A 14,809-nucleotide genomic window follows, 5' to 3' on the forward strand; every position below is an offset into this window, starting at 1 on the left:
ACAAATCAACAACAACAACAACACAAATAAACAACATAACTATTAATAATTACAGTGTATATTATGCACAAAGATATTGCCTCTGCAAATGTTTTTGTTGACGTACTTCTAGTTATGATCATAATTACGGCGTACTTTGTGAAGGATCCGGAGTTTGCAATCTTTGGAACCATAACAGTATTTTTATGGTTCAGTTAGTAAAGCTGTACCAGCAATAATTGTGATAGCAGATTTGTGGTGCTAGGGTTGGGGATTATGTGCTAAAATGACTATATTCATAGTCATACTGCCCTATTACTCAGTACTCCTACCTGTGTGGGGAACAGTCAAAAATGGCGACCTGATTTCAACGCTATTCAAGGATTGAACTAATTTGAATATATTAAATCAAATTTGCATAATGACTTTTGTTTTTAATTGCACATTGTACCCGATATATGATCCTAAATCTTAACAACCCCATGTAGATAATTTGTGTCTCTCAATAGGATGATCAATTTGCCTCTATGTTACCTAGCAGTTTGGTTTGCGTTGCAGTAGCTACGTTGCAGTAAACAACAAAATATATTGTCATGTAAATAAGAAAATTGTCTTTGTCACAATATTTTGGTATCAAAAGTAAAAATCACCATCACTATTGTATCACAATGATAATATGGCAATGTCATCTAGCATTACCTGATACATTTATGTTGCTGAGGGTGCCGCCCCCCTCCCATAACACACTCCTCTTGTACAGAAATACTCCCCCACAAAACAAATTCTAAAGATTTCATAATATTTCCAGATCACAATAAATATACAGTAGGGGCTGTAGTGTACACCTTGCCACAGATGCACCATTGCATTCTAAGGGTCTCTTTTACCACACACTGTTACATAGTAAAAAAAGTCATTTTCAAAGGCACATATTTGAAACCTAAACACTCAATGGTTTTGATTGAATACTGCCTTCTGAAGCATGGTAGAGTAAGCTATTCCATTGTATTTTATAATATTGAAGTTTAGCAGTGCTTATGAATTGTACCTTTTTGTCAATGTCATTATAGGATGCACGCATTTTTATTTATTTAACAGGGAAATTTCCACATTTCAATTAATGCTTGGAATCCGCAGGGCATGAAGATAGTGCAATTTGCTTTTCCAATTTTTATAATTGATTAAAGTTGTTTCTGTAAGTCTGACTATTTGCCCAGACTTGGAGTTTCATCTTTTCATTTTTCCAAGGGCACTTCCATTGGAAAATCTTTAAGTCAATGGGAAAGTTTTGAAGGGCATGGCATCAAGGCCAAAATCAGGGGTAACAATGGAGGCCATGGACGCATGTCTGTTTCCAGGCATGATGACCCCTTGCTTGCACGTCACACACACAGTGGCCTTGCCATAGAGTTTAATTTGTGAGGGCACTTTGCAATACACAGGGACAATAACTCCTCAAATGGCACAACCAAGATTGTTATAACTAGCGATGACATCCGGTGAACTGGGTCTATTGATGACTTTACTTTGTATCAAACTAACATTCTTCAAAGTATGCATCAACTTGATCGCCTTTTTGATTGGTCAACTTAAAATAGTGTCAATTCTTTTTAAATACACAAATTAAATTGAGCTGCAGAGAGAAGTACTGTCTGTTAAGTATCAATATAACTTCCACTCAGTTAAAGTTATTCAGGATAGGGAAAAAGAAACCTCAGTGAGTTGCTGTACTTTAAATTTTATTTTTTATTTTTTTTTATTTCCAGCAGGCATACCTCAGCTCTATTTTACAACTGAACCCCTAAGTAAAAGAGCTCCAGCAGGCGAGTCGATTGAGTTGCAATGTTCTGCCAAAGGGGAAGATCCGATTGGCATTGCATGGCGTCGAGGTCAGGAACCAGTACATAACCTAGATGGTAGGATAGCTGTACTGTCAAATGGATCTTTGTGGATGCAGTTGAGCGAGGATTTTAAGGATGATCCATACCAGTGCTGTGCGACAAACGCATACGGTACTTTGTGTAGTCGCACGGCAATGGTGGTTGTGTCTGGTAAGTAAGATACTCAGGGTTTTGTAAATTTCAGTCCTAGCAATTCCTTCATCAATCAAGCAAAATGAAGTATCATTGGTGAACACAATGGGAGACTTTTGAGACGCTGGCGGCAGCAGCCATGATATATAACAGTCCTTTTTGCGACTCTGAGCGTGCGCCCACATGGTCAGTGTTACAAGCATAGGTCTGAGCATGCACACTACTGGCCGGAAATTGTAAAAAAGGACCGTCGAAAAGTCTCCCTTTGAAATGATTGTATTCCAACAACTGTCCAAGAGAAGAAGAAAGCCAACGGCTATGGGCAGTGGATGTCAAAGTTGCCCTGCTACAATGTAGGTCCTGGTTTGGTTTTCACCAGTTTATTTCACTGCTCTATAATTTCTTTTCTTCACCCGTGTCTCAAATAGTTTGTTGCTATGGGTTTTGTCACCCTAGGGGGGGGGGGGGGGGGGGTGGCCATTTGCCCCTTAGGGTTTACAAAACACCATGAACCTCACCACAGCGTACAGTACAACAAATGTAGTAAGGGAGTTCAATGACCAAGTACTTCCCATCTTTTTCAGTTGGGGCAGTACAAAAAGAAACAGTTTGGTCATTAGGAAATTTTCTCCAATTGTTTCTCTTGAGATCGTCTTTGAATGATTTCGTAATCATTGTAAAGAAAAATTTGTGATAGACTTTACCAAAAGTCCTGCTGATTCACTTTCCCACATTTATGACGGATATGTACATGTGCATTTATGGAGATATTGTAACCTACATCGTAGTACTTGACTGAGCTGTGTAATAATACTGACTCACTTTAGGGTACTTGAGGTCAGGAAAGGGCCTTTCATCGCCCATGCCATGCTATGTGAGTGTTGTGTGAGCTAATCCTTTGTCACGGGAAAATAAAAATTGTTTTCGGAAATCGCCACTGTCATTTGAAATCCATTGAACGATCACTTACGTAGGGTACACAATATGCAACACACTTCGTACATAGGCCTAACGAAAAATGAGAGTTAAAAGTTTGATAAGATAATCAACATTTTTGCAGGCCTGTATGCTTCATTTGTGAAAGGGTAAGGGTACTCAAGGCGTTTTCTCCTTGGTAAAGGCCACCCTATGCCTACGCTGAAATTGTAAATTTCTACTGGAGCATTTCAAGGGCACCACAGGCATTGACCGGGGCATTTAGGCGATCAAGTTTCAAACCTGCTGTTGTCTGTACATATCATCAGTGTTAGTACAGGGACTGTACTCCGAGTTCAGGAAATTCTGTTTAAGACATTGATACTTTGCATTTGTTGCTGGCAATCTGGATTGAAAGGTCATGGTTGTGGGTCATTGTACACAGATAGCCTTGATATTTTATGACTGTTCTGCACTTAATCATTTCTTTAAAAAGCAGGGTATCTTATATGCAATTACAATTTGGAACTATTTCAAAGTATTCAAGCACTAGATTCGGAGTTCATTGTAGGTTGTCAAAAAGTAGAACAAGTCTGTTAAAACAAATCAATTAGCAAACATATTTAATCAAAAAGTGCATCAGAACAAAAAAGTATTTCACTCATAAAATTGAAGCATATAAATTTTAAAAAGTGAATTTGCAGATACAACCATGTTCTTTTGAAAATGGAAGCAGTGGCAATTGTTAAAATGAAAATAAGGAAACAGAAAAATGACAAAATCTCCTTCGTACAAGTATAGGCCTCCACCATAGTTGTGAGACGATGTTGTGTGTACTTTCTGTAAATTTACACTACATTGTAAACTTTAATAGTAAAAACCATTGTGTTTATATTGTTACCATGGAGCAGTGCAAAGTAGCATGCTTCTACATGTATCAGTAACACTATCAGCATTGACCTATATAATAATCAACAATCACCAAATGTCATTGACAGCACTGTTGCTGGCCTATGTAAACAAACTAGTGGTGAGCTGGCCATAGTGATCTCAGAACATAATACTCCCACCCACCCTGTGTACATTTAGCAAGGAACAAAGCAAAGGGTACAAAAAGTCAGTCATCCAAACATACAGAGAGTGCTCAACCATGTTGATGCTGTAATTCGTATCAGATGGTTTTGTGTTGATTAATAGATGAATAATTTAACAGGTTTTGTCAGGGTTAATGGTGAAGAGGAGATTGCTTGTCAATGTCAGTTTAATTGTTGCCATAAACTGCATTTTCCTGCATAAATAATGCACACAGCATATGAGAAACAGTACCTTTAAATTACCTGCAAATTTAAGTAATACTTACTAATAGCCCAGCTTGTATGGCAAAGTTCTTTAGGCGCAGTGCTGTATATGACGCAACATGACATCCCATGCAGAGCCTGCCAGGTGTCACTCACTGTTGGTACTTCACCACTTACTGGAGGTTCATTGTGTTGATACATGACACTTACAATAACATCATGAGATCGCAAATTGTTTCACCTTTTCCTTACAAAAATTGTTTTCACACAGACCTGTGCAGATTCTTCAGCATTGTTTTTACAAGATACAAAAGTCCAGAACCAAACTGTTTTCAGCTCATCACATCTTTTCAGAATCCTTTTTTTCCAGCCTTTATATTTCTATGTTGACGGGTTTATTTCATAATACAGCTGTGCAATATCTCGGATGGAAAGTGTTCTCTTTCAGGCCTGTATGCTCCGTTTTTGAAAGTGCAAGGGCACCAAGGCATTTCCAATTTGTAATGTACATGTAAATTTCTACTGTTTGTATTTCATGGGCACCAAGTCAATGACCAGGGGCATCTAATGAAGTTTCAGGCTTGCTCTTTCAATCAGTCTTCCAATTGCCTGACTGAACAAAGTTGTCTTTTCATCATAGAAGTTGCCGTGGGGCATGAAATTGACTTGTCCTGGCAAGACCAAACCCTGAAAGTGAAATGGCCCCGGGGCAATGACCACTAGGGCAACTAAACTAGTATGCACTTATGTAATAACAAAAAACAGCCACATGAAATCAGCATCTTATCAATAGAATTATAAGCAGTCATAAAAAAAATAATATATCAAAATATGAAATTGTTTGCCTGTAGAAATAGATGCCCTTTTCTTTAGACTGCTGATGTAATGCAACCTGTGTACTTGAAAACAAGTCTTGTTATTATTGATTCAATTAAAATGGTCAGTAACCTATTAAGTCCAGAGCCCTGCCACTGAAAAATAAACGTACATTGTACGCTGCTTCATGCTAATCCTATTCTTCATACAGTCTATTCTTGTGCAGTTGCTAAATAAGCCATGGCTAAAAGCAAATCTGTTATATAGAAAGATCAATGCTACATTACAAATAACCAAGCCAAAGGGAAAATGAAGTCTGATTTTACAGACTGTATTCCCTCTGTAGTTATATAAAACGTCATCTATACACGTCAAAATGACGCTGGTTGAGTTACACGTAAACAGCCAATTAGTTCTAAAGGAAATTCTCCCAAGTCCCCCTTGATTTACTAGGAGTCTGTCTCAGTTTAATGACATCCGACATCGTATTTATTTATTTTATGTATACATTCAATATCTTTACCCAGGGTAATCCTAAACTAGTCAAAACTGATTTCCACCAGTTGATCACTATATCTACATGAACAATTAACATCGAGAATAATAATAGCATAATGTTTGTTTTTTACATAATGGGCGGTAGTCAACATGTGTGCTTAAAACACATTGAAACCTTCCTGAACACAGTACAATAACTCTCCTGATCAGTGTATGTGTAAAACATGAATAATAACTATTTCTTGAGGTACCAAATCATACTTAATGAGTTTAATTTAAATGCATTCATACAATTTTCTGTTTTTTATGTCTCTAATTGTTGGGTACGGGTTGGCAAAAACCACACCAATAAAAAATATTCAGGGGTAAAACACGGAAATTTCCATCTGGCCCCAATATTTATCACAACAAAGTTAATTAGGTTGATTGAGTTGTAATTACGAAATGGAAAAGCTAGATGACTAAAAACGTTAATAACAAGGCATCTGTTAAAAGTACCATCTGTTTCCAAGCATTATCATCATTTGTGCTGTCCTCATAGTCCAACAGAATATGAAGTTGGGGTTTTGATGGGTTTTGATTGGGGGGGGGGTATTAGACATTGAGAATCAGTCTTGGTAAATGTGTACATCTTCAAGGTTTTGCTCTTCAAGGGTGGTCTTTTATGTTAGCCTAAAACTGTTTACACACACAATGTAAACAACATGTATCTCTTGGCCCCTCATGCAATGATAAACATAAATTGATTGCAGTTTACTACTTGAATTCTCTGTGAAAAACCTGTTGATGTGTGATATTGCATTATGAATAAATCACATTTACTGCTTCAAAACTTTTATTTTAGTCAAAATAAACATCATTACATTTAATTATGTTGAGTGCATGGTACTTCACGGAGGCAACAAACACAGGCCAATTACCATAGGTGCCTTTACCAAGTATATAATGCCAAGTATATAATGCCAAGTGGTGTCCTGTATACAACTGTACCTTTCAAAAACGAAGCATTTAGACTCTTTCCCCCATGCTCTTCAAAAATTTAATAAGTAAAGTGAATTTTGATGTAAAGTAGAAATAATCAAAGCCTCCTATGCAGGGAAACTAACATACTAATAGACTTATTCTACCAATTATTAAAACCTTCAAATTAGCATCAATTATGAAAAATCCATCCTGGTTTGAACCCTCAAACAATAATTGCCTTTGTTGACAACCGCTCCGGGAAATTGCTGATTAATTATTGTGGGAGTTTTGTAATTGACATGTACATTGGAGGTGTGTAATGATTCTTGTAATATGCATGTAATTTAGCCAATCATATTACACACATGGATTGATGTTCTGATAATTGGTCAGCAACAAGTCAATTATATCAAAATTTGTTTGGATTGATTTTAAATAATAATTGGACTTAGAATTTAGTGTCATGATTTCAAAAAGGGATGCTTTTTTCCAGTGTTTTGCAACTTTGCTGAGTTTTTCCGTGGGGACATACACTGTATGTAAGTTCCGATCTATTCCCACTTGCAGAGTCGTAACTTGACCATAACAAGTGGCTCTATTCATATTTTGTCCACTGTGCTGTTCTATTTTAGGAGCTTTACTAAAAAATTGTTTACAAAGAAAGAAAATGATCAGTATCACTATATCAGTGCACTGATACAACTTTTGTTACACTACAGTTACATTCTTTCGCCACTTAGGATCGATACCAATTTCTGTCATGATTTTTGTTTGACCATAGAAAAAAAGTCTTAAAGTTATTTTCACTGATCTTTTTCGAGAGGAGATTTAACATCAATTGTTACTAGAATGTAGGATTCAGTACCTGTTCATAGGGGCACATTGTGTCATTGAGCAAGGGTGGATTTCATTTAATAAGCTAAGACTAGTATGTCCAGTGTCTTCAAGTTTTAATTTCTCAGACTAGTCCTAGGTTAGGACCATCTTTGTGCAATTGACCCCTGGAGAGACTAGTCTTATCCCGATGAGGATGAGTTACTCGTCTTTAATAACTCCTAGGACTAATCCTTAGTGTAAGGACTGAAATTGTAGGTCTTGTGTGGTGTGTTATTTTTGTATCCACGCAAGTCCTGGTAAAATAGCTTTTAGTTTAGCAGGGATGCAAATTTTTCCCAAAGAAATCCGGCACATTCCATCTTTCATCAGGCTACATGTTGAAAGAAATAACTTGACACTTAGGGCAATGCCATGATGTTGGTCGTAAGATACTCTTAGTTGTCAAGACGTGAAAGGAAATTAATTTATACTGGACCGTGGTTCTGAGGTCAGTAATTTTAGCATTGGCTCAGTAAACTCATGCCTGGACAATTCTAGTGTCTTGTGTTTTTTTTATTGAATAAATATCAAAACATTACTGAGAAATATCTTTGGTTAATTACAGAATTTGTAAAGCCTGACTTTCAGTCTGATGAATATTTCAATTCTATTGAGTAATGAAGCATAGGCCTAAATCTCTATATGTACTACATGTGAGATAATTTTTTTTTCCAGTGGCTGATTTTTGTAATTCCAATTCATGCTCTTTAAAAGTGTTGAGCTACAATTAGGCCCAAATTTAGCCATGGGACTTTTCGTGTAAACATAAGTGAAGTTTGTGATGAAGCATTACAATGCAGAGTTAGATATTTAAAAATAACCATTGGTTGACGTACGAGTGGCCAGCTTAGTAGCGCTTAATTATATTCTCTGTCACGCACTGTCACGCAGTGACACTCATTGTACTCTCTCATAAATATTTACTCATAAATATGCAAAAACCAAAAAAGACATCATAGTGGGCCAGCCAAAGTGTGAAATTACACTTTGGACGGCATAGTTTGTTAATGGCTGGCATCCATGCTAGATGTATGGATCATGGGCTCGGGAAGGCGATTAGGGTGGATGCCCAGCTTGATTTTGAATTTTAAGGTCATTTTGGGGTAAAAAGGTCAAAAAAGGTCAAAAATCAATATTTTCAAAATTTGTGTCAAATTTATTTACATTTGATAGATCTATCCATAACATGTATTTTTAACTTTATGTTGATACTACAAACCTATGTAAATAACGTATAAACTTTGATCTTGTGCACAAGTGTATAGCAAAACGAAGTGTAAAAGTGTGATTATCTTGAAAAGGGTACATTTTGAGTACACCAATTGTTTTTGCACTCCCCATCCTCATTGGTGCATATATTGGTTTCAAACAACTTTTTTTGAAAGGTAAATATACCCAGGCAGTTTTTGAGAAAAAAAAATAATTCAAATACCACCTTCATGTGGGGGTCTTAACGACTCATTTTAAGGTCAAAATTTCAAATAAGGCAAAAATTTAGCATTTTTGAAATTTTCACAAAATTTGACCCCAAGTGATAGATCTATCAATAAAATGTATTTTTACGTTAATGTTGACATGCCAAACGTATGTAATTAACGGATAAACTTTGACCATGTACACAAACGTATAGAAAAGCAAAACGTAAAAGTGTGATTATCTTGAAAAGTGTACATTTTTAGTATACCAGCATTTTTTGCACTCCCCAGCTCATTGGTACATATATATGTTTCAAACAGCTTTTTTTTGAAAGGTTAAGGTACCCAGGCAGTTTTTGAAAAAAAAAATAAAAATCAAATACCACCTTCATGTAAGGTCATTTTGAGGTCAAAAAGTGCCAAAAATGTCAAAATTTATTTTTTTTAATTTTTTGCGCCTTATTTTACCCCAGGCGGCAGATCTATCCATTTAATATAGTTTCATCATGAAATTGACATGCCAAGTCTGTGAAATTATGATTTCATCTTTTGTCTTGTACACAAACGTGTAGGAAAATTAAATCTTAAATTGCAATTTTCTCAAAAAGTGCGTATCTTGAGCATAATACGGTGTTTTGCACTTCCTATCCCAGCAATGCATATACATGTAATTGTTTGAAAAAACTTTTTTTTTGAAAGGTCAATACACCAAGGCATTAAAAAAATCATATCAAACTTTCTTATGTAGTAAAATGAAACAAAAAGGTACTTGTATGCTATTCACGCAGAACAGTTTGACATAGTTTTACAGTTTGACTTGGTGCCCTTTGATTTGCACCCTAATAAAACTAGCTCAAATCAAGCATCTCAGATAGGGGTAGTCTTCCAGGTAACCCCACTCTTTCTTTTAAGCTCGTGTGTGTCTGTGTCGGTGTGAGAGATGAGACGTCCATGTATTCCTAGTATATGCTGTGTGAAGTTTCAGTGCATCTCTTGTTGGCGGTAACATCTCCAGACACTTCTTCGCCTTATTTGGAGCCTTGAGAGTTGGAGCCTGACAAGGTTGATGATTTTATACCAAGGTGCACAAGTGTTACCAAACTGCTCAATGAGAGCAAGTTCTCCATTACGGCCGATTCCCTTGACACATATTAACTTTGCTTTTCAGAGACTTTCTTTTCCCAATGGTCATGTAGGAGAGGCTGTGTCGCATCATTTAAGAGCATGTAAGCTGCCTTACAGGTTGGCAAGTCTCTCAGTTACTGCACGTATCGGGTAATTAATGTGCATTTCTTTCCAAGTTTCTGACGCTTTTGAACACACAAAAGTGACATTTCTCCACCTGCAAATCACTCTTATCCTTCATTGACTGCCTCTATGCATGGAGCATCAACCGGGTGTCAGCCTGCTAAGATGTCCTCAAAACGTCATCTCTCCTAAAGGACCATGGCTTCCGTAACATAAAGGAACCCCCGCCTGTACTATTCCTCATCTATCCAGTAGACCCTTTCTACAAAAACGTCTGACAAGAACTTGAGATCAGGTTTGTTCAATAGCCCATACCTGACGTGTAGGAGTGGAACCCCGGTCTATCGATGAACTTTCGAATTGGCTTTTTCTTTCCCATTCTCTTTGACTGTGTCACTGCCTTGGTGGAGCCCTCTGTAGGTTCCAGTGGCAGCAATGAGCAATTGTTGCAGTAACTTTCTGTCCGTTTTGATAGGCTTTTGTACCGTATATAATTCGTTTGGTTGAAACATTTGCATTGTACAGATCAGAGAAAGTTTTTGCGCAATGTTTTCTTCAGGGCGTCACTAAAACCATCAGTTTCTTGAAGCAGACGGTGCTTCCAGATGGTTATTATATACTGCGTTCCATGATCTGGAGTTGTTAGAAGATCACTTTACCACATCAACTGGTGCATTATCTTCTGTTGTCAAAGATACCAGTGGTATCTCTCTCACAATATCAGAGTCTGTGTCATCGTCTTTGCAAAGGTTTGGTTTAGTCGGAACACATCAAATTTTACTGTTTGTTATGAAAGCTTCTAAACATCATCAACATCTCTGTCTTCTTGAGGAGTTTCATATCTGCCAGATGAACACATCCCTATCGATCAAAGTTACTGTGGTCATAGATGATGGGGACGGCAGCATTGCGGAAAAAGCTCCCAGATTGGTGATCAAGTATCTGTCTTTCCGAGTCCTAGATCTCAATCTCCACCATCACAATGTAATGAGACCACAGTTGGGAGTTTGGATTTCTAGAGTGCTTGTTGAATTTGTTTAAGCAGACGTAGTCTTCCCTTGAAAAAGATTTAAATCTCAAACTTTGGACTTGTCCGTTTAAGTTCATTTCTTCCTGAAGTGTATAGTGGCCGGGCAACTGTGATGATGGAATGTTTCTGACCTGTGTGTTATGTCCACAAACTGATTGATTAAAGTGATGAGATTGTCATTGCTGTCTGCTAGTGCCTGAAGAGTAGTGAGAATTCTTTCATCAAAGAAACTTGGCATAAAAGTATGTCAAGCTGTAGTGGTTTTGGTGTGCCTGGTTACATGTAGCTCTGGAGTTACCTTTGACTAATGGCACTCCAGATAAGAAAGTATACAATGTATCACTGCACGATACCCCCTACCCCCATCGTAGCTACAATGTATAGGCCTACCTAGGAAAAAAAAAAAAACATTTAATTGCAAAAAGAATGTTCAACTTTGTTAATTCACTAATTCACTAACAAAAGTTGAGTATTTAACTGCGTACATGTACTTGAAAAGATTGGGAGTGTTAAAATAACTTTGATACAAACATGCATTTTTTGAGCACGTCAAACTATACAACTACTATATCAAACTAATTGCATGAGTCAGCATACGCATTTCTTGTTTCAATTTACCAATGAGGAAGGTGTAATATGAATTTATTTTAAACTAAAAACTGCCTTGGTATATTGACCTTTCACAAAAAAGTTGTTTTCAAACATTTATATGCATTGCTGGGATAGAAAGTGCAAAAACACTGTTTTATGCTCAAGATACGCACTTTTTGAGAAAATTGCAATTTAAGATTTAATTTTCCTATACGTTTTTGTACAAGACAAAGGATTAATTCATAATTTCACAGACTTGGCATGTCATTTTGATGATGAAACTATTTTTTATGGATAGATCTGCCGCCTGGGGTAAAATTTTGCAAAAAAATAAAAAAAAATTAAATTTTGACATTTTTGGCACTTTTTGACCTCAATATGACCTTACACGAAGGTGGTATTTGAGTAATTTTGTTTTCAAAAACTGCCTGGGTACATTAACCTTTCAAAACAAAAGTTGTTTGAAACATATAAATGCACCATTGAGTGCAAAAAAAGCTGGTATACTAAAAATGTACACTTTTCAAGATAATCACACTTTTACGTTTTGCTTTGCTATACGTTTGTGTACAAGGTCAAAGTTTATTCGTTAATTACATACGTTTGGCATATCAACATTAACTTAAAAATACATTTTATGGATAGATCTATCACTTGGGGTCAAATTTTGTGAAAATTTCAAAAATGCTAAATTTTTGCCTTATTTGAAATTTTGACCTTAAAATGAGTCGTTAAGACCCCACATGAAGGTGGTATTTGAATTACTTTGTTTTCTCAAAAACTGCCTGGGTATATTTACTATTCAAAAAAAGTTGTTTGAAACCAATATATGCACCAATGAGGATGGGGAGTGCAAAAACAATTGGTGTACTAAAAAAGGACCCTTTTCAAGATAATCACACTTTTACACTTCGTTTTGCTATACATTTGTGCACAAGGTCAAAGTTTATACGTTAATTACATAGGTTTGTAGTATCAACATAAAGTTAAAAATACATTTTATGGATAGATCTATCAAATGTGAATAAATTTGACACAAATTTTGAAAATATTGATTTTTGGCCTTTTTTGACCTTTTTACCCCAAAATTACCTTAAAATTCAAAATCAAGCTAGGCATCCACCCTAATCGTCTTCCCGAGCCCATGATCCATACATCTAGCATGGATGCCAGCCATTAACAAACTATGCCGTGGTTTTTGTAGAGCACTTTTTAAAGTTTGGCTGGTCTACTATCACTAAAGTTATAACACTAATAGGTCCTGAAAAATATTTGACCTTTTATTTGGATTAATAGAGTTTGAATATCCAGTGTTTGAATGATAACACTCCAGCCAAGCGTTATGTATTCTGGGGTCCCCTCAATTTAGTATTTTTCAAATTATTATGTGGGAACTAAACCAAAATCTGGTAAGCTAAGCTTTGCTGAAGCACGCTGAATAGTACCTGGTCCTCAAAATGAGGAGCAATGCCAACGGGCATTTTAAATGGTTTTTATTATTTTAATGATTTTGTGAAATATACGACTAAAATTTTATATTTTTAAGAATGACTGCAATACACACTTATTTGTTGTGCAATGCTTTCCTGAGTGATAAGGAAAGTAATTACTGGGATAACTTTGTGTTATGTGCCATTCTGGGTCTTTTTTTGCCCTGTATTGTTGGTTTCTTGTGTCGTTTGTTCATTTTAACGTTTTCTGCTTTTTATCGTTTTAACTACCTTTTTATTGTATTTTTAATTAAGTACCATAGTGTATTAGAGACCACACACAGTTCAGTAATTTTACTGCTTGTGTCTTTAATGTACATGTTGATAAGATAAATAAACCATTAATTTTAATTATTTACCCAAACTCATTTACATACCTACATGTAGGAAGAACCTGGATAGCAAAAATAAATACAGGCCTTGCTCTAAAACATGGTACACTTAACCGCACAGTTTAAACACTGCTTAAAAATACAGGTTATTGTACTTCTGCATTAGAAAGGTAAAGGCCGTTCAAGTATCGGTTTCATCCTGCTCAGCATATCATAAATAAATAAGTCAGAAAACCCACCATATGGGATTACCATAGTATTTGAAAATCTAGCCAATTTAATAGATTGCATAATTTGCTGATTAGCAACACATGTATCGTTAATGTCCCAAGATCATCATTACTCCATTACTCACAGTAAACTGTGTGGGCATGTACACACATGTTCTATTCTATCCATTAGTGTGCGCATGTCTTGTTGGACCCATTCCAAATTACAATTGATCACTGAACCACTTTCAAATAACAAGTAGTGTGTCACCAACTACAAGTGCTAAAATTACATCAGAGTTATAGGAATGAAAACAACTTGGCAAGTGTCCAAACACTTAGTAAGGGCAACCCATCATAATCATCCATAACAATTGTATGCTAAACTGAATATTTAGTATTCAGAAGAGCATGGAGGTAGGTCATCTGCATCTTACAAAGGATTGTGGGGTGTTATCAGTGACTTGCATAGTAGACTTTTACCTGCATCTTGTATAGGGACCTACATGTAGGTAAACTTGGAAAGGTTGATGGCCTGAGTGAATAGTACCAGGCATTGCTAAGAGGTTGTTTGGGAACTGTATTTATGTATACAGCTTTGAGGTCATGAGGTCAAGGTTTACTAGGCTAACTAAAGCCATCAACCAATCATCATAGCAGCAGTGTGTGCATGCGAACCTACTGCTGTGTTTGTTTTAAGAAGAATAATGCTGGGCACCTGTCAAACCATGGTCAAACCAAGTTCACATTTATAATGTGAACTTTTCTTCATATTTTTATGATCGATTGTGGGATTTTTTACTCAAAATGTAATGGTGGCTTTTTATTAAATATAGCATGTGCTTAAATTGATTTTACCAAGTACATTGTACATTAACATACGTACATCTACTGATAATTCATGCAAGTTGTACCTGAATTTATTTCTGCTTGTACAGAATACATCATGGACAGACTAGCCTACGAATCAGGGTAATTTATAAAGCAAAGTCCAACTTCGTGTGTATGGACCCACTGTCAACATTTAGGCCTACGGCAGAAATGTTAACTGTTTTAGCACACAATTTAGTTTGTTAATTATTTACATTCATAAATAGTGTTTTGTTTCTTTTTTCG

The 14,809-nt window shown here is 36.2% G+C and overlaps 1 protein-coding gene across 3 annotated transcripts in view; it reads left to right on the forward strand.

Annotated features, from left to right (window-relative positions):
- LOC139937647 (protogenin B-like) overlaps positions 1-14,809 on the forward strand; it is a 47,369-nt gene that overhangs the window by 1,771 nt on the left and 30,789 nt on the right. For 2 of the 3 annotated variants that reach the window (XM_071932890.1, XM_071932892.1), the window contains exon 2: positions 1,746-2,030. In XM_071932890.1, the coding sequence (XP_071788991.1) occupies positions 1,746-2,030 (285 nt within the window). The remainder of the gene's footprint in view (positions 1-1,745; positions 2,031-14,809) is intronic. The other variant, XM_071932891.1, reaches the window with a different exon arrangement.

Source organism: Asterias amurensis, chromosome 5 (assembly GCF_032118995.1).
Source record: "Asterias amurensis chromosome 5, ASM3211899v1".
Taxonomy (NCBI): Eukaryota; Metazoa; Echinodermata; class Asteroidea; order Forcipulatida; family Asteriidae; genus Asterias; species Asterias amurensis.